The sequence below is a fragment of the Corella eumyota genome, chromosome 1 (assembly GCF_963082875.1).
Source record: "Corella eumyota chromosome 1, kaCorEumy4.1, whole genome shotgun sequence".
Classification (NCBI taxonomy): domain Eukaryota; kingdom Metazoa; phylum Chordata; class Ascidiacea; order Phlebobranchia; family Corellidae; genus Corella; species Corella eumyota.
The window spans coordinates 19,064-37,259 of NC_137490.1; the positions used below are offsets into that span (position 1 = coordinate 19,064).

The 18,196-nt window shown below is 31.9% G+C and overlaps 4 protein-coding genes across 6 annotated transcripts; 1 reads left to right on the plus strand and 3 right to left on the minus strand.

Moving 5' to 3' along the window:
- Window positions 1–6,411: 6,411 nt before the first annotated feature.
- Window positions 6,412–9,140, minus strand: LOC145742510 (mediator of RNA polymerase II transcription subunit 27-like). 3 transcript variants are annotated; one of them, XM_082560286.1, is made up of 8 exons: window positions 9,025–9,140; window positions 8,541–8,616; window positions 8,225–8,412; window positions 7,939–8,071; window positions 7,735–7,880; window positions 7,515–7,680; window positions 7,202–7,369; window positions 6,414–7,079 (listed from the first exon to the last, which is right to left on the minus strand). In XM_082560286.1, exons 2-8 carry the CDS (start codon window positions 8,589–8,591, stop codon window positions 6,945–6,947), a joined length of 987 nt encoding a protein of 328 aa, XP_082416412.1. In that variant the 5' UTR covers window positions 8,592–8,616; window positions 9,025–9,140; the 3' UTR covers window positions 6,414–6,944. The 3 variants fall into 3 exon arrangements, with proteins under 3 accessions (XP_082416428.1, XP_082416412.1, XP_082416420.1); XM_082560294.1 differs by lacking the exon at window positions 9,025–9,140 and adding an exon at window positions 8,736–8,834; XM_082560302.1 differs by lacking the exon at window positions 9,025–9,140 and having other exon boundaries at window positions 6,412–7,045; window positions 8,541–8,671.
- Window positions 8,984–9,746, minus strand: LOC145742533 (transmembrane protein 53-A-like). Its single transcript, XM_082560313.1, has one exon. The coding sequence runs from the start codon at window positions 9,733–9,735 to the stop codon at window positions 8,986–8,988; it is 750 nt and encodes a 249-aa protein (XP_082416439.1). The 5' UTR covers window positions 9,736–9,746; the 3' UTR covers window positions 8,984–8,985.
- Window positions 9,747–9,748: 2 nt separating this feature from the next.
- On the minus strand, window positions 9,749–11,940 carry LOC145742499 (protein CASP-like). Its single transcript, XM_082560276.1, has one exon. The coding sequence runs from the start codon at window positions 11,890–11,892 to the stop codon at window positions 9,979–9,981; it is 1,914 nt and encodes a 637-aa protein (XP_082416402.1). The 5' UTR covers window positions 11,893–11,940; the 3' UTR covers window positions 9,749–9,978.
- A 630-nt stretch (window positions 11,941–12,570) lies between these two features.
- LOC145763747 (uncharacterized) lies at window positions 12,571–16,206 on the plus strand. The gene is made up of 8 exons (XM_082575259.1): window positions 12,571–12,591; window positions 13,268–13,450; window positions 13,598–13,708; window positions 13,777–13,959; window positions 14,052–14,751; window positions 14,813–15,060; window positions 15,151–15,326; window positions 15,438–16,206. Exons 1-8 carry the CDS (start codon window positions 12,571–12,573, stop codon window positions 16,204–16,206), a joined length of 2,391 nt encoding a protein of 796 aa, XP_082431385.1.
- Window positions 16,207–18,196: the final 1,990 nt, after the last annotated feature.

Consider the following 18,196-nt stretch of genomic DNA (forward strand, 5'->3'; position numbering starts at 1 on the left):
TTGCCAAAAAACACGTATTTATAGATTATAAAAGGTTTAACGTTGGCAAAACTACTTACCGCTGATAGCAATATCATTTTAAGTCCAAACGAAAATGTTTAAGTCTCAAATTTATTAGGCGTAAAATTTAGTAAAAAAAGTGTATTAGTTGCGCAATTGTTGCTTAAATAACGTAATATAATTGAGAGTAGATTATAAATTATTAGAAAAAGGCAAACCTCGTGTTTTTTTATGTTTAGTAAATCGTAAACGATCTTAAATGACAAATTATTACTCGACGTCCGAGTACTAAAAAATGCTCGACGAGCACGAGTATTAAAATATGCTTAATACTCGGGCCGAGTACTCGGACTCGGATTCGATTGGCCCATCCCTAACTCTTATTAATCCCATACCCTGACCCAATGTCCGAGGATTGCCCATGCAACATGGCGTACTAAAAGAAAAAGTCAGACACAAAAATTAGTAGCTTGTATGATTAAGGGGTTTTATTAAATGACCTTAACATGAATTAAAATGATTTTAACTAAAATTAGAAATGTTTAACACAGATTAATAGCTTGTAGGTTTAAGACAATAAGTTTTAAATGCTTTCAACAAATTAATTTGGTTTTACCATTTCTTTTTACTTTAGGGCGACAATTTTAATCCTATTTTATAAACTTTACTTACCTCAGTTAAAATAAGCCATGTTACACCATGGCCCCATGTTAATATTATCTCAGATTCCACAATGCATCAGGTGCATGTTTTGCAGCCAATAATCGAGCATATTGGGGTGATTAGAACCACATACTTGGCAGGTTTGCCTTGTAATTGTATATCAAAGATTATCTACAAAAAAGAAAATTGTTGTTTAAATGGAATATATATATCCTTTAAAGAATTAGAATTAAAAAAAAGCTACATATAATTTTATTAGTTTTTTGTTTGTTTACGTATTTAAACTAAACCCATCTAGGTAGTTGAACCAACAATACACCCCCGGTTTGTTTCTATAAACTGCATAGATACATTCTTGCTCATTTAGCCAATTAACCATGTTACTTTGTAGTATAATAACAGTCTGGCTAGCAGGCTTGTAGTATGATGGCAGTCTGGCTGGTAGATTTAGTTTTTGTTTTAGCCTGTTAAAATAAAGAAAAAATTGCTAGAATAACCAGGGCTATTACTTACTTTATCAACAATAAACTAATAAATTAGACTTTAAATTTCATTTGTTACTGTAAAGCATTTGTAGGCATAATTTACATCAAAATTAAATGACTAATATAAATTATTTTATGCTTTTAAGTTAAATAACTACCTAAAAATATTTTTAACATGTAGGTATGTTAAACTAACCACCAAAAATTGGCATTAATCTAACTCCATTTTGCAATTTTGTTAATTGTGGTGCTAGAATAAATCCTGTTTCACTGACAACTACAAGCACCTCGTCACAAAATTCTACAAATTTCAAAAATTTAATTAATTTCTTTACACAAAAAAGTAAAACAAAAATGCTTAATGTAAAAAATAGTAAATGTACAGATAGTTTTACAACAAATGCATATTTGGTTCTTCTTTGCTTATATATTTCTGGTTTTAATTTTAATTCGCATAAACGCATTCCAGCTAGCATGTACTGTAATGTACAGTGCTTTCTTGTTTATTACTATCTTACGTCACTTCCCTTTTTTACTTTACAACCAATTTTTATGTTAGTTGAAGTTCTGACTTTAGATTGTAGTTTACGAAAAGTTAAAATGAATAAAAACAAAAAAATGTAGTACATTTTTCAACAAAACCCAAACCGTGGTTTAATATTCTTTAACTATTTGTTATTATACGACTAATGGTGACCCTGTTATAACAGATCAAATACATTTTAAAATTAGCTAATCACAGAAAAATCGTTTCGTGCAACCAAACCAGCAACCACCACTGGTTGACTGTTCTGCATGTTTTTGCTGACTTTTGAGATTAACTGTTATTAATAACATATGGGTACAAACCTTACAAAAATTAAATTATTTATTTGGTAAAACTGACTGGGTTTTAGTAAAAATAGTTTTTAAAAATCCATTTTGGGCCAGACATAGGGCAGAGGCAAAGAACCCCAGACGTAAGGATAGTGTTCCAGTAATAATAAACCAAACAAGTGGTAATAATCAATGGTTGCCCATCCCCAGACTAATTTTATGGCTTATTTTAATAAATTTTTCTAGTTAACAAATTTTTATAAAATATGAGATGTGAGATAGTGCTGTACAGTTATTTTTCTGATTACGCAATCAGGTTGTGATTTGATCGAGAATAAAAGATCACAACCAATTTCAATCATAAAAACAATTACAGGCACATCAATATAACATACAACTTAAAAACTGTAGATACCATTATTTGAATTGAAAAGTATTTGAAAAATTACCTGAGATAATCAATTTCCATACTTTTCTCTAAAATCAAAGCTATGCACCTTAAAATCACGCACTTTGACTCAATGAGAGAAGAAGATTGAAAATCATTAGACTCCCTTAATTTACAAAAACTTGATAGAGTCACAAGTTTATTATTTAACACGACATCCTTGTCACCGGATTGTCTGGCAAAAGATTCAACCAAATGGGACATGGTCATACCACCCGATGATGTCACAATCTTACTTGACCCACTACTGCTTCTGGTGTTGGACAATGTGCTATTCTTTTTGTTACTGTTTCTTTGTGGTGCAAGGGAAACATCTGTCACCGAAGATAAATGAAGAAGGCGACTCTAAACATAAATTAAAATGATTTTAACTGAAGTAAGGAATGTTTAACACAAGTGGGTAAATTAATTACTCTGTAAAATGAACTGGGTTATAGAGACTATAGTAATAAAGTCAACATGGGCCAGACATAAGGCTGAGGCAAAGAAGCCCAGTTTTATGGTCTTATTACATCACACCAGTTATGATAATCAATGGTGGACCTTTCCCACAACTGTTCCAGTTTTTTACTTACAGCCTGTGTATAATTATCATGCCATTTGTGGTGCCTAATACATTTCAAGGGTTAGTTAAAAATTGTTGCATAAACCTAACAAAAAATAACTTAATTAGTCTTGTTTAGCTTTTCAGTGTCAAAAAGCATGTTTTCGGGTTCTATTCCTGCTTCTACAAGGTGCATACATTCGTCACCGAAGATAATTGGAAAGTGTTCTTAAAAGAGTAATGCTTTTATATAACAAATATAAACAAGAATCAAGTAGAATATTAAACCAGTGTGTAGATTTAAAACGTTTTTAACCTTTCATTAATTTAAGTTTAATTATAAACTAACTCACACATAAAAATATATATTTTTAACTTACCAATATCACCCTTAAAACTCCAAACGTCACAAGGCTCACGATATCTTTTGACTACACTTTCAGTGTTTCCGTAAAAATATGTAGACTTGACAACTTCGGGTGCAGCATATTGTAAGGTAAACACTAAAGTTTTTAAGTAATTTTTCCGAGCCAGGTTTCGCTCAAGCAAATCAGAAATTAATGAACTTTAAACAAAGTCATGACTCGTCCGGTTAAGGTGAATCAGCGGTACTAAGTGACGAGCTGAATTGTTGCTGCTGTTGATATCATTCACAAAAATTATATTCTGAAAACATAAAGTAGTGATGTTTAACACGCTACAATAGCTTGTTTAAGCTGGTTGTCGTTATTGGGTTCAAAAGATGAAATATAATAGTTTTAAGATAAAGTAAAAATGTTTCACACAAATAAGTAGATTGTATATTAAAGGAGTTGTCACTATGGGGTTTTTAATTCCAAATATAATAGTTTTAACATAAAGTAGAAATGCCTAACATGCATTAGTAGCTTGTAAGTTTAAAAGGTTGTCATTATTGGGCCTTAAACATGAATAAAATGATTTAAGAAAAACACAACTCACCGGGTAGAAACGATGGATTGTAATGAGTTTTGTTCGAATCTCATCCAATGCCACCACTTTTCTTCAAGGATTACATGACGAATATTTTCCTGGGCATCAACATTGGTGTGAAAACATGGGGTTGAAAACTTGACTGTTATCACCTCATAGGGGTAAGTGTCTGAAAACTCCAAAGTTAAATGATGTTCTAAGCAATGGCAAACCTGTAATAAGAAAAAGAAAACAAGATGATGATCAAGTTACCTCAACATACAAAATTGTGTAAGCTACTTGTCCCACACAGTGCCGAAGTACATTTATAGTTCTTTTATTCCGAACTATTTACAATAATTATCCCAAAGATTTACAGACAACTTTATACAATTGTTATTTCAAATAATTACAGTTAGTCTTTCTATCATTCCAATTCTATAAAACAAATTATTACCATCTGAAAATGCTAATTTTCCCTCTGGGTTCATCTAGGATTTTTTTAATTTTAGTAAAAACAAGTTTTAATCTTAAACATTGATTTCATTAATTCTTGCTGAAGTAACAATTAAAAAATTAAAGTTGTAAATGAATTTAATTATTTGATGAATTCACTTTTTTTTTAAGATGTACATAAATACATAAAAACTTTTTCTGCAGCGATTAAAATGTGAAAACCTTACTGTTTAAAAAATAATCCTCGGCCGTAACAAATGACAGCTTTTCTAATAATAGGCAAAAATTTTATAAACCCACCGTTATTTTCTTTTGTACATTCTGCCCTTTTTGCATTTATTTTAGTACTACCCGTTGACCTAATAGAGCTCAAAAAGTTTAATTTCAATTGCGTAGTACTAAAATACGAAATGCGGAAAGTTGCTGGCAGCAGGAAATACTGATGCCGAATATAAACGTTAACAAACAGTCGCTGAATGCGAAATGAACGAGATTTTTATACCCTTAGCCTAATATTCCCCTGCAGTTTATAGTCCATCCTGCATCATCCCTCGACTTTTAAAGTCAATCCCGCATCATCCCATACCCCCTTAGATAAATTTTTCCTGCAAAAAAGTACAAAAATGCCGTCCCTTCCTGCATTTCGCAAATTTTTGTTAACGTTTACATACGATCTCGCACTATCCCGCATTCCATACTTTAGTATTGTCCTTTCAATTTAACTGTTTGAATACCAACCACAAACAAACAATAGATAAAACAAAGTCTAACAAAAACCTCTTTTTCATTGCTAAAGTTCGATTATTTCTTACAATAAATGCTTCTTTAGACAATCGAAAAAAAGTCAATCAATTCTAAAACAACGAAGCTACAAGAAATAAGATTAAAAATAGAATTAAATGTTTTTTTAAACTTTTTTTAGTTAAAAATAAACAGGGCCTCTTAATTAAAACAATTCAAATTACGAACCACATGCAGTAAACACTTTTTTTCTATTCCAACACCGAAAAAGTGTTCACCTTCAAACTATATTCGAATTTACGGTCTGTTTTTGTTTATCCTCAGTTAATAAACATTTAGAAATATATCACTAATTTAAAATACTTTATCTAATCTATAAATCAGTATTTTACTTATAATAAAACAAACAATATAACCATAATAAAGAGCTTTAAAAATGTTAAATATAAGCTCCGCCTATTTTCGACTTATCAACGCTACGCGAATTTTGATTGGCTAATTATTTGCTCTTATTTTAGCCAAGATCACAGTTGAAAACATGCTATGAAGAATAAGGGCAGCGCATTTAAATCAATATTAATTTATCCTCGATTGTTTTAGTAATTTATAAGCACTAAAGTCCTCCTAACACCACCATACGCCCATTAATAATGCTATGGCCCTTGATAAATACCTTCGGCCTACACACTTCATGGTTTTCTCAAACACCCAGTTTTCTTTTAAAAACCAGGGGTTACTAATAAATAACCCATTGATTAACATTTTATACCTGTTATCAATAACTCAATTATTTTTATGTAAACCATACACCTAGTACAAACATAGCATACTTACTTTAAACAACCCGGCCTCTCATAAACACCCAAGGCTAATATATACATAATGAACAGCTTTAATAAAACCCAATCTCTTTTAAATAACCCGGACTTTTTGAAGCACCCCTGGTCTTTTATTTCTAAGCCAACCAACTTGCTGGAGTCTAATGCTTGTAACAAACCTTTTGCAACTACACCGACTGTATTTCAGTAAGACCTTACACTAATTCACCTTTGCAGTTTAAAATGCAAGTAAATAAAATAAAAAAATCTGTATCGAAGAATCAAAAGTCATGATAAAAATTGTAACAATAAATATAAGCAAAGATTTTAATAGATTCAACCACATAAAATATAAATAAATACGACACTGACAAACAAATTTACATTATTACAAAACATTAAAAAAAAAGATATACATACAAAACATTAAAAAAAAGTTTAATTTAACTAATTTGTTCATTTTACAAGAGCATTTAGACCCCACTTTTGCTCACCAAACTCAGTACAAATAATCACGTAGATTGATATGCTCTCTGTAATATTTTGACCATATAGCATTAGAATCAGGTAAATTACTACAAATAATGGAGCTTGGTGGATGATACATACATAGGCCTATTTATCTGTGCATGTGTGTCCAATTTATAGGCCTGTAAAATATATAAAACTACCGCTTGTGGTAAGCGATAATTCGCTATCTGCAAATATTGATAGCAAGTTGAGCCCAAATTCGACAACTAAAACTTAGACTGAGTAAAGAGCTATCGACAAGTTATCACAAATAACACTCTTTTAACAACCTAACATACTCAACTCTAAGAAAAATTACTTAATTTGACTTACTAGTTCGGTTTAGTTATTAAAACATTTTAATCGCCTTCTTGCTATATTAGTGACATTTACTCGATTTCATAAATATTTTATTAAAAGGCAAACTCAGCGCTGGTTAAACAGTTGTTACATAACCACTTTAAACCAAACAACAGCCAATACTACATGGTCCAACAACCATTTTGAAATGGTTCAACAACCATTTCAAATGGTTAAACTTTACAACCATCATGACATGGTACTGGGTTCCTGTAATCTCTCCACAATGGGGGAAGCCCCTGGTCTAAGTGTTTTCCACAAATATTGCAGCGATCTGAAAACAATCCTCTGTAACTATGCAGCCAGAACTAAACAATATTTTATTCATTCTTTAAAATTATTAATTTAAATTAAAGAACAACTTCATGTCTTTAAACCCCAACTCAATTTTAGGTTTACTAAATAGTCACCAGCAGTAAGTTAATCTTACCAAAATATATTTAAGAGGAAGTTCAACAGGAGTTGTGTGAAACGTACGGTAATGTAGAACTGCTGACATTGCATGGTCATTTATTATTTGAAAGCATTTATATTCAGATTTTAAAAACAAATCAACTTTTCCATTTTCATCTATAAAATTTTCATCATTACCTAAAATCTTTAAAAAAAAGTTTATTTATTAAAAAACTTAATTTATTACAATCCAACTATTAATTTTTAAACCCTTTTAAAGTGTTAACATGCCAGCAGTGAAAATTTAACTTTAAACAACACTTTAAGATAAGTTTTTATAATTAAACTACCATTATTTTTTCAATGATAAAGCTTCTAAGAACCACAACAGCAATGAAAACCCGACCAACACTGATCTGTGACACCCTGGTATCACCCGATGACATCGAAGGAATAAACTTTATCGAAAGCTCAATCACTTGTCGTGCAAGATGCTTTAAAGCTAACTCAAAATATCTACGAATAAACATAAATTTTTTCACGATGCATACAGTTGTGAACAGAACTTACTGATTGCTTGTGCTGTGAAACTTGGGTGCGATTGCCCTCCTTCTTTTTGAGTGAACATTTTGACCTTGAGCTTGCGATTTTCTTATTTGGTTTGACATCATAACACTGTAAGCTATTTGAGCATATTCATGGATCTTGTTGTGCCACTGGTGGTGTAATTTGTTTTAGTAATGTGTTATATGGAGTTATATTATAATGATGTACCTGGTATGTGCGAATAGCGTCGGGATAAATCGAAGTTTTATCGCTGATGGAATCCAAACTAAGGGAAGTTGAGGGACCAAGCTGGGATAGTTGAGATGTGGTTGACATACTGTTGCACAACTTTTCCACCTCACTATTAAATACAGTCACATTAGGTCTAAGATTTGACTTTTACTATTGTTAACTAATACTTAAGCAAGACTTAAGGTTTGGTTATCACTGTTTAAATATCAAAAAATATCAGAGCCACCAAAACTAGATATTAAAAAACTTAACAAAACTTTACTTGTAGTCTTTGTTGACAGATTGAAGATGCTCTTGAAATTTAGCAAGAAACTTTTTCCCCTCTTTAATCACATTTTGTTCAGGTTCATCGCTTTTCATGCTTGATTCGTCATCGGGTTGAACTCCTTCACATAAAAGGTCAAACACATTTGTCACGGTTGAGCGCAGTTGATGAATTCCGTTAATCGCCTAAATAAAGTTGAATTTGTGATCAAACAAGATATCCTATAAGTTACAACTAAATAGTAAAATTGTATTAAACTACGCAAAGTTGACAAAATTAAAATAAATAAAAAACAAGAGAAAATGTAGAAAACCTGCTGGAGTAAAGCAATTGTTCCTTTCGCCTGGTTGGTCAATTCTGTCATGATAAAAACTTAACTAAACAAAATTCTGTCGATAAAATATTAAACCCAATGTTAATAATCTAAAATTGATTTAAAATTGCAGGAATTTTTTTAAATTATTGTACGGTTAAACAAACTTTAAAACAAAATTAGAAATTTTGTTACCTTCGCAGCACAAAAGATACATCTTATTTAAGCTATGGTGTTACAAAAGTTACAAGGCATGGTTGTACATTATTAAAGTATATATTATACTAATGACATAGTGTTAGAACATAAAAAATTAATCTTATTTAAGGCATGGTGTTACAACATAAAAAATAAAACGTATTAGGGCATGGTGTTACAGGATGAAGAATACATTTTGTTTAAGACACTTATAACACAAAATTAGGAAAAACAAATTCAAGTTAATTTATAACTTGCTATAAAACTGTAAATTATATTTGCACACCTTGTTAACTAATCTCTGAATCTTTTTTTTATATTCTTGTGGGTGGTTGCGATAATGTTCGATATGCTTTGAATCCCCCCAAACTTTGGCTTCAACTTCAAGACCTCGGCCCTCCCACGATTTCACGAACTCATCAAAACTTTCCTCCAATGCCATTGGATCATTTTTTGAGGTGATCATTAATGATGTCACAATAGGAGGTCTTTTTTTTATCACTTCAATACATGTGTCGTAGTATTTTACTGTGAATGGTTTGCTTAGTGCAAAATATGCAATAATAAAAACATACGACAAATAGTTTGTTATTTGAGTTGAAGTTGTCATTTTTGAAACCCCAATTGCCATTTCCCTTAAGGTTCCCACCACAGGGCTGTCCAAAACTTGACCTTTGATATTTTGCGAGATAATTTTAAACATTTCAGGTTCTTGTTCTAAGTGTAACAACATCAATGAGTAAAAATAACATCCAATTGACATCGAATGAATGATAACTGGTTGTTTCTTTCTATCCAACTGCTTTGAAACATCATGCAGAAATTTTTCACTGCTTTTAAGTCCCTTTTTGGGCCACAAAAAGTCAGCAATATGGGATTGATTGACTAACACATCACATCCCATACCTTGGTAGAGGGAAACATATTTTGACACCGCTTTAGGGGTGGCCCCTAACCAAGGAAGCATAAGAACAAGTGGTTTAACTTTGGTAAACATTTTTTTCCTACACCTTAAACATAATAGTAAAGTATTTACAATATAAACTAATTTAAGATAATAAAAATATCTTTAAAAGTCTAAAGTCTAAATGCCACTAATTAAAAAAGTTTATCAAAACATATTTACAGTTTTAATTACAAAAACATAAGCATTACATTTGTAGCATTATTATTGTTAACCTTTAGTTATGTTTTACTACAAGACTTTATATAACTATTCACCGACTATAAGATAAATAAATTAAAGTTTTTTGTTGGATATCTGACCCAATTTCCCCAGTTCGGACAAATGATGTCTACAATCATCAGCATAAGCATATTTATACAACACAACATACAACAAACAATGCATGAACAACATGTAAAAAAAGAAAATCATTCTGGCAACCTTACTCGACAAAATCATTCTGCTTATTCCTAGTGTCACTTTCTCGGGTGGACTTAAGTTCAAATATTTTCGTTGTTTTTCTTTCTTATTAAAAGATGCAAAGGGGTCGATAGTTTCCTCATATTGAGTGGAATACCGATTTGATGTTAAATCCTCAACAGAAACTTTAGTAGAAGTTGGATAACTTTGTAAATATTTGATCTTCTCGTACAACTTAACATTATCTGCCCTCATGCTATCCACCTCTGCTTGCAAACGCAGCACAGTTTGTTGGTGTGTGTAATTCTCAGCTTCTAGCTCATTATTACGGACACGAAAGCGCTCACGTTGACTCGAAACAATCAACAAAAGTGAATTGTTACTTGAGTCTGTTGTGTCTTTAATCGCATTTGCGACTATTTCATGAGATTTCTGTGGTGCTGGCGAGCCATCTGCAGCGGAGCGAATGACAGATGCAGGGGACTGAATCATCAACAAATCAACTTCAAGTTTCTGAATTAATTCCATTTGTTCCTGATTTGTTTTCTCACTATTCTGTAATTTGTTCTCTAAAACACTAGAGAAATCTGTAAGTTGAGAATTTGCAGCTCTTAAGGAAGTGCTTTCATTTTGTAATGCTCGATTTTTTTCCATTAACAACATCTCAATTGATCTTGGTTCTTGATTTAAATTTCCAAACTCAGTTGACTTTAAAATTGCAAGTTCACGCTTTAATTCATCATAGTCGGAGTGTTGCACCAATTTTGCCTCTAATTTTGTTATTTTTAGCTCCTTCACAGCAAGATCTTGCTCTAAAGCAACAACATTGTTTGCAGATGATTCCCTTAGTTTCATTAAGGAAGATTGAAGATGTTGAATGTCTTCCACAAGTTGGGATATTTCGCGATCCTTTAAAGCCAACTCTGATTCCAAACTTGCTTTTGAAAGTTGCTCAATTGATTGGGCGACGTTCGACACTTGTTCAGGTTTTTCTTTTAACGTTTCGACCTCTTTTGACAACATTTCATTGCTTTGTTGAGCTCGGTCGAGGTCTGAAACAATTATTTCCAGCTCTGCATGTTTGGCAGCAAACTCCTCGTCATATTTTGCTTTTAAATTAAATAATTCTGACTGAGATGCGTCCAGTGCTGAGCGTAGCATCATAGCTTTTTGATCGGATTCCGTCAGTTTATTGTTGGCTAAAACTTGAAACTCAACAAGTTTTTTCTCCTTATTTTCAAACTCTTGTTTTAATATTTCAACTTTCTCTTCGATTGTTCGCTGAGCTTTCGATGAACTTTCCTTTTCTAGTTCCTTGACTTTATCTCTAAGACTTTTGATGGTAACTTCCTGGTTTTTCACCTCAGCAAACTCCTTGTTATACTCCAACAAAGTGTCGCGAAGTTTCTGATTCTCTGTTTCGATGTCGTTCAAGCGCTGATTTTTTCTCTGGTAACTCTCAGCTTGTTCCAATGCGGACAATGGTTCTGGTAGCTCGATAAGTTTCTTGTAAACAGTCAAGAACCCAGTTTCACCAAATTTACTCCGTTTTGTGAGTGAATCGATCTCAGATTGAAAACTTTTTAACAGCGGTGCAACAGCCTTCCTGACATCTTCGGTTGATGTTCGTTTAAAGAGTTTCATTTGTTCAACCAACTTTTTTCGTGATGCTTCACTTTCATCTTGTTTGGTGGCAATATCTGCAGCAGTTTGGTCCAAATTGCGTTGAAATTGAGACAAATCAAACGATTTCCAGAAGTTTATAACAGACTGAATATTAACAGTCATACTGGAAACAATTTTATCACTATTAAAAACAAATTAAAAGCTAATATTAAATCTGTAAAAGAAGATTTAAAAGTTGTTGGTCTTCAAATTAATATAAAGTTATTTAACTTAACATAAATTCCAAACAGCTTTTACCAGCAAGCTTTGTTTAAAGCAAACATTTGTTAACCTTAAACCCACTTATATAAACAATTTCTTTGAAAGATAGAAAATAAATGCAATTTAACTGGCAGTCTGACTGTTTTTTTGTTACGTAACAAACATTAGTTACGACTACAAAAACGTAAACAAACGTATACCAACTACGATTATAAAACAAACTTTTACAATTATTTTAGTTTATCCTCGACATTAATTAAATTTCTTCAGCGCTTTTTTTTGATTTGGTATTAGTTTTTTGCCCTAATAAAAGGGTAAATACTTTGACCTATACTCTGAATGTCGTGGGTCTGATTGGAATTACGTCAACAATGGTGGTTACTGTTATGCGATAAGCGGTAGTGTTACAGCACCTTTTTCTCACGTGATAATTTTTACCGCCAATAATTTTTCAAAAAATTTAAAAAAATCGTCTTTGTCTTTTGGCATAAGAAAGCTGGTTAATGTAGGCTTTATTGTTATGTATCAAAAAATTTAAAAAGTAATGTAGGCTTGATTGTTATATTTAAAATTAAAACTATGGGCAAATTAAATTATTTGGTATCTTGTTTTGCAGATTGTTTAATCTTTATTTAGTTATTAGAAACGAGAAACCACCATCCTTGCATTTTGTTTTAAAACTTGTTTTATCAAACAGTCCTTTTTAGGACTAAATTTACGTTTTTTTACTAATCTGCAGTTTTAGCGTATAAAAACGAATAAAACACCTATTATTTAAATTCCATTAATTTTATTTGGTTGTACCGTTTTATTTTTATAAATCTAAGCTAATAATCTGTAGAGTTTGGTTTTAAATTTAAAAAATTAGGCTTTTTACTGTATTTTAAAAGTTTGAAAAGGTTGAATTAGAACTGTTTTGTCGTTATTTTAAAATTTCATTATCACTTCATAAAGTTATTTTTTAGAATGTTAAAACAAACCTAATGTTAACAACATATAAACAATAACTTTGTTTAGTTATTTAAAAACGATGTTATTTTTTAACAGTTTTATATTTTAAAACTATTTTAGACCTAAAATTTTTTAACTTTGCTGTGTTATTACACCAAAATTTAGTTTTGTAATTTTTTAGAAATTAAACGTTAAAAATCCTTATTGCTAACATCAGGTTTTTATGATTGTGTTCCTAGTGTTAGATGCTGTTTACTTATTTACAAACAACTTAAATTTCTTAAGTTTTGTTAAAGTTAAATATATATTTATTTTATTTCAACAGTTTGTAGAAACTTTAGAGGAGGCAAATAACGAAGTTTCACGCTTTGAAATTTCTACCACCTCAAAATTTATTAAATTAAGTGATCGTAAATGTGCTGCAAGCGTACAACATGAAAGTAAATGGAAAAAAGTTAGGATTTACTGGAACCATAACGACATGCCGTTTATATATTTGCATAATATTGTAATGTGTCAGCATGCAAAAGATCGAAATAAAGCCAAAAATCAAAAAAGATACTTTATCAATCCCCAGGTACTAAAAAAAGTATATATATATTTTAGGGCTTTGTGCATTGAAAATTAATATTTTTTAAATCTGATCATTTTTCAGTTGGCTGATCACTTTGTGAAAAAAACCTACATGTGCTTGCAGGGAACCAAAAAAACTAACTGTCCTGCTAAACTCTACATAAGTAAAGTTATGCACTTTCCAGAGTTTAAGGTTAACAGACATAGCGTTAAAAATATTTTTACATATATTAGGTTTTTACTAATTTTAAATACATTTAGATTGGTCCAGATGAAAAGGAAAATGAGCTAAAACTTTCAACGGACCAACTTAAATATAAAAGAAGACTTGCTAGCACAGAAATAAAAAAAAAATTAAACTCACAATCACAAATTAAAAGCATAGTGCTTTTTAAAATAGAGTTTCCCTCAAATGATGAGCACGTTGGGCATCTTGTTGGGAAGGTAGTTTTTCTGGCTATGTTTAGGTTTAGATAATTAAAATAATTTTAAGGATTTTATTTTATATAAATACAATATTTTTGATTGTTTTCAAGGAATCTGGACATCAGCAAATGGTAGATAAACGAATTGTTGCTAAAATTGGCAATCTTGTTGATGACGGTGTCAGTAACATAAAAGAGCTTAAAAGAGCAATTCAATTGTATGTAAAGCATGACCTTCATGCAGGCGTAGAATTGCCAGATTTAACAAATCGAAGGTTTTTCCCAACAACTAAAGATTTAACAAATCATTTTTATAATGCTTTTGTTAACAGAAAACTTTCAAAATTTGACCAAACTAATGTGCAGTGTTTAATTGATAAGTGGAAAAAATCTTATAAGACCAATGACAATATATTTTATCGACCGTATGTTGCCTGTGAAAAGAAATGTCCTAAAGTGCAGGATACCAACTGTGACAAAACCACGCCTTCTATCAGGTGTAGGCAATCTCTTTTGTTTGTGCATCAATTTTCGTGGCAAAAGCGATTGCTTGAACGATATGGTCAGGAAATCTGCCTTCTAGATGCTACCTATAAAACATCAAAATATGCCCTTCCTTTGTTTTTTCTTTGTGTGAAGACTAACGTCAACTACCAGGTTGTTGGGTCATTTATAATCCAAAACGAAGCAGCGGATGACATCGAAGAAGCTTTAAAGGTTTTGCAAAAATGGTGTCCCAATTGGCGGCCTTCATTTTTTATGACAGACAAGTGTGATGCTGAAATCAATGCAATAGAAAATGTCTTTAAAGGTATGTAATGTAAGCATTGCGATTATTGAATAAATTAATAATATTTACAACTAACAATAAGATTGCCGCGTCCTTATTTGTGACTTTCATCGAGAACAAGCCTGGGGACGGTGGGTTAAAAAACATGAAAACAGCGTTGGTGATAAAGAAGGTCAACAAGCTATATTGACTCTCTTACGCTCAATTGCTTCAGCAGATACAGAAATTATGCTTATTGCTGCCATAAACAATTTACATTGTAGTGAAGTATGGGAGAAAAATCAAAGGCTTCAAAATTACTTCAACAATACTTGGGAGCCGGCTAAAGAGGTTTTTTTTTATTGTTTATTAAATTTCTCCTGGTAACAAAATTTTGACAGCAATGTATTTTTTCAATTATATATTTTAAAATTAAAAAAGCGGTGGGTAAAGCTATACCGGGTAGGAAAGTTGTATATTCCTCTTAACACGAACAATGGTGTTGAAAGGCAAAATAGAACCTTGAAAGATGGTTATGTACGATTTCGCACAGATAAGTCTTTATCTGGCGTTATTACAATTTTGCATCAATCATTTTTGCCGGCAAACTATGAAAGGTTGGTTACTGTTTTGTGTTGATGTTTTTTACATGTCTACTTAACCTTGTTAGTTGATAAGATTGCAAAGAGTTTTGTTGTCCTATTGGTCACAAAAAATTTTTTGTTTAGGTACAGACATGAAAATCTCACAGCTTCAATTAGTTATAGACAGTACAATGATTTTGTTCCAAACTATTTGCGGAACAGACCACACAAAATTATAAAACAATGTATGCATAACATAACCTCAGCTGCAGATGTTGTAAAGGAATCAGTTACTAACATAGGAGACACTTATTTTGTTAAAAGCATGTCTTCAAATACTGTCTATGAAATAATATTTCATTCTGTTCCTAGATGTACTTGTATGGACTTTAAAAAACACTTTTTACCATGCAAACATATGTTTGCTGTGTTTAAAAAATACACAACAGTGTCCTGGGACAGTCTTCCTTCATGGTATTTGAATTCACCGTTTATGGTTTTGGATCCTCACATTGTTGATTCTGATACCTCACAAGAGAAAAATGAAGCATTGCCGTGTAAAACAAACTTTGAGAAACCCGATTTAGATTTATCAATTACACAACCACAACAAAATAGCATAATAGAAAACCCAAAACGATCAACTATAACAAGAATTTCTAAAGCATTAACAACTATACGAGATTTATCGTTTGATGTAAATTCAGAAAAAACGTTGTTACAGGCTGAAAAGACACTAAATGAGGTTATTGAGAATTTAAAAAATAATTGTCAACATGATTGCGGATTGCGATTGTTAGGTGTAGAAAAAAAGGTGCTATCGCAACAAAAAAAAAGGGTTAATCAGTTTGAAACTGCGGCTGATGATGAAATTCCCAGAAAGTATCCTAAAACTAACAAATTTCTGTTGTGACTCGCCTTAGTCGAGTTTTTCTTAAAGTTATTGTGACTCGCCTTAGTCGAGTTTTTCTTAAAGTTATTGTGACTCGCCTTAGTCGAGTTTTTCTTAAAGTTATTGTGACTCGCCCTAGTCGAGTTTTTCTTAAAGTTATTGTGACTCGCCCTAGTCGAGTTTTTCTTAAAGTTATTGTGACTCGCCCTAGTCGAGTTTTTCTTAAAGTTATTGTGACTCGCCCTAGTCGAGTTTTTCTTAAAGTTATTGTGACTCGCCTTAGTCAAGTTTTTCTTAAAGTTATTGTGACTTGCCTTAGTCGAGTTTTTCTTAAAGTTATTGTGACTCACCCTAGTCGAGTTTTTCTTAAAGTTATTGTGACTCGCTCTAGTCGAGTTTTTCTTAAAGTTATTGTGACTCACCTTAGTCGAGATTTTCTTAAAGTTATTGTGACTCGCCTTAGTCGAGTTTTTCTTAAAGTTATTGTGACTCGCCCTAGTCGAGTTTTTCTTAAAGTTATTGTGACTCGCCTTAGTCGAGTTTTTCTTAAAGTTATTGTGACTTGCCTTAGTCGAGTTTTTCTTAAAGTTATTGTGACTCACCCTAGTCGAGTTTTTCTTAAAGTTATTGTGACTCGCTCTAGTCGAGTTTTTCTTAAAGTTATTGTGACTCGCCTTAGTCGAGATTTTCTTAAAGTTATTGTGACTCGCCTTAGTCGAGTTTTTCTTAAAGTTATTGTGACTCGCCCTAGTCGAGTTTTTTTTTAAGTTATTGTGACTCGCATTAGTCGAGTTTTTTTTAAAGTTATTGTGACTCGCCCTAGTCGAGTTTATCTTCAAGTTATTGTGACTCGTCTTAATCGAGTTTTTATTCAAGTTATTGTGACTCGCCTTAGTCGAGTATTTCCTTTAAAGTTATTATAACTTACTTTTTATTTTGGGCACAAAAATGTTTTTAAAATGTTGATATTATTGGCTGTGTTTTATCATGTTTTTTTTTGATTGTCTATCTCTTTTGATATTTATACCATCATTCTTCACATAATTTTTTAGTGTTAAAAGATGTAAACTATGCCGTTTTTTGTTCATAAAGTCAAAGGTTTATTGTTAACTTTGAGTTTTTGTTTTGCAGATTTATTTATTATAATATTAAAAAAAAAAAAATGAACTGCAACAACATAACAATCAACACAGGTGGGGGGGGAATCACAAATAGTTACTACAGCGGGTAAGTAAACATTCATATTTACTGAGATGTAAAATTGCTTGCTAAATTTTATTAACAATGTTAGTATTTAACCTATGTACAATATTTTGTTAATTTATTTACTTTAAATTAAATACAATTTAAGCAGAAACACAAACCCCCCCCCAAAAAAACAACAGCAACAGCAACAACAAAAAAATAATTAAAGGTGGTGTCCGAAAGGGAAATGGGGCGAAAATAAGAAGGTGCGCCCAAAAAGTGGATGCCCGCAGCATTATCTCTGCCGCAAAGTATATTTTAGGCAATATTATATAAACAACTATGAATAAAGATAATCATGATCATTTTTTTGCTTTACCATTAAAATATAATGCAAGTAATTTGTATATTTTACAGAAAACAAAAAAGTCTAATATAGATATTTTACAGAGAACAAAAAAGTGCTAGCCTGGAGCCACCAAGCAGCTCCATCCTCTCAATGAGATCAGAGAGGTTCCAGGCTAGCCAACCTCTTCGGCCAGTCTCAAGGGTCTCTCTTCGTCGTGGTTTTGAAACAACTTTTACCATCGACGGAGAGGAGTCCTTGGTCGGAGAGGCAGCGGCAGAGGTGGGCATTCACCGAAAAGGCGTGCCTTCCACATCGACCCCAAAGCCCACTCGGACATCACCCAAAAACTCTAATATTAATATTCTTTCACCAATTATAACCCCCTTACCCCCCCCCCCCCACCTCCTTCCCTATTCACAAAAAAAAAATACATATATAAACCTATTCCCCTCCCACCCCCTTGATTTTATTTTAAAA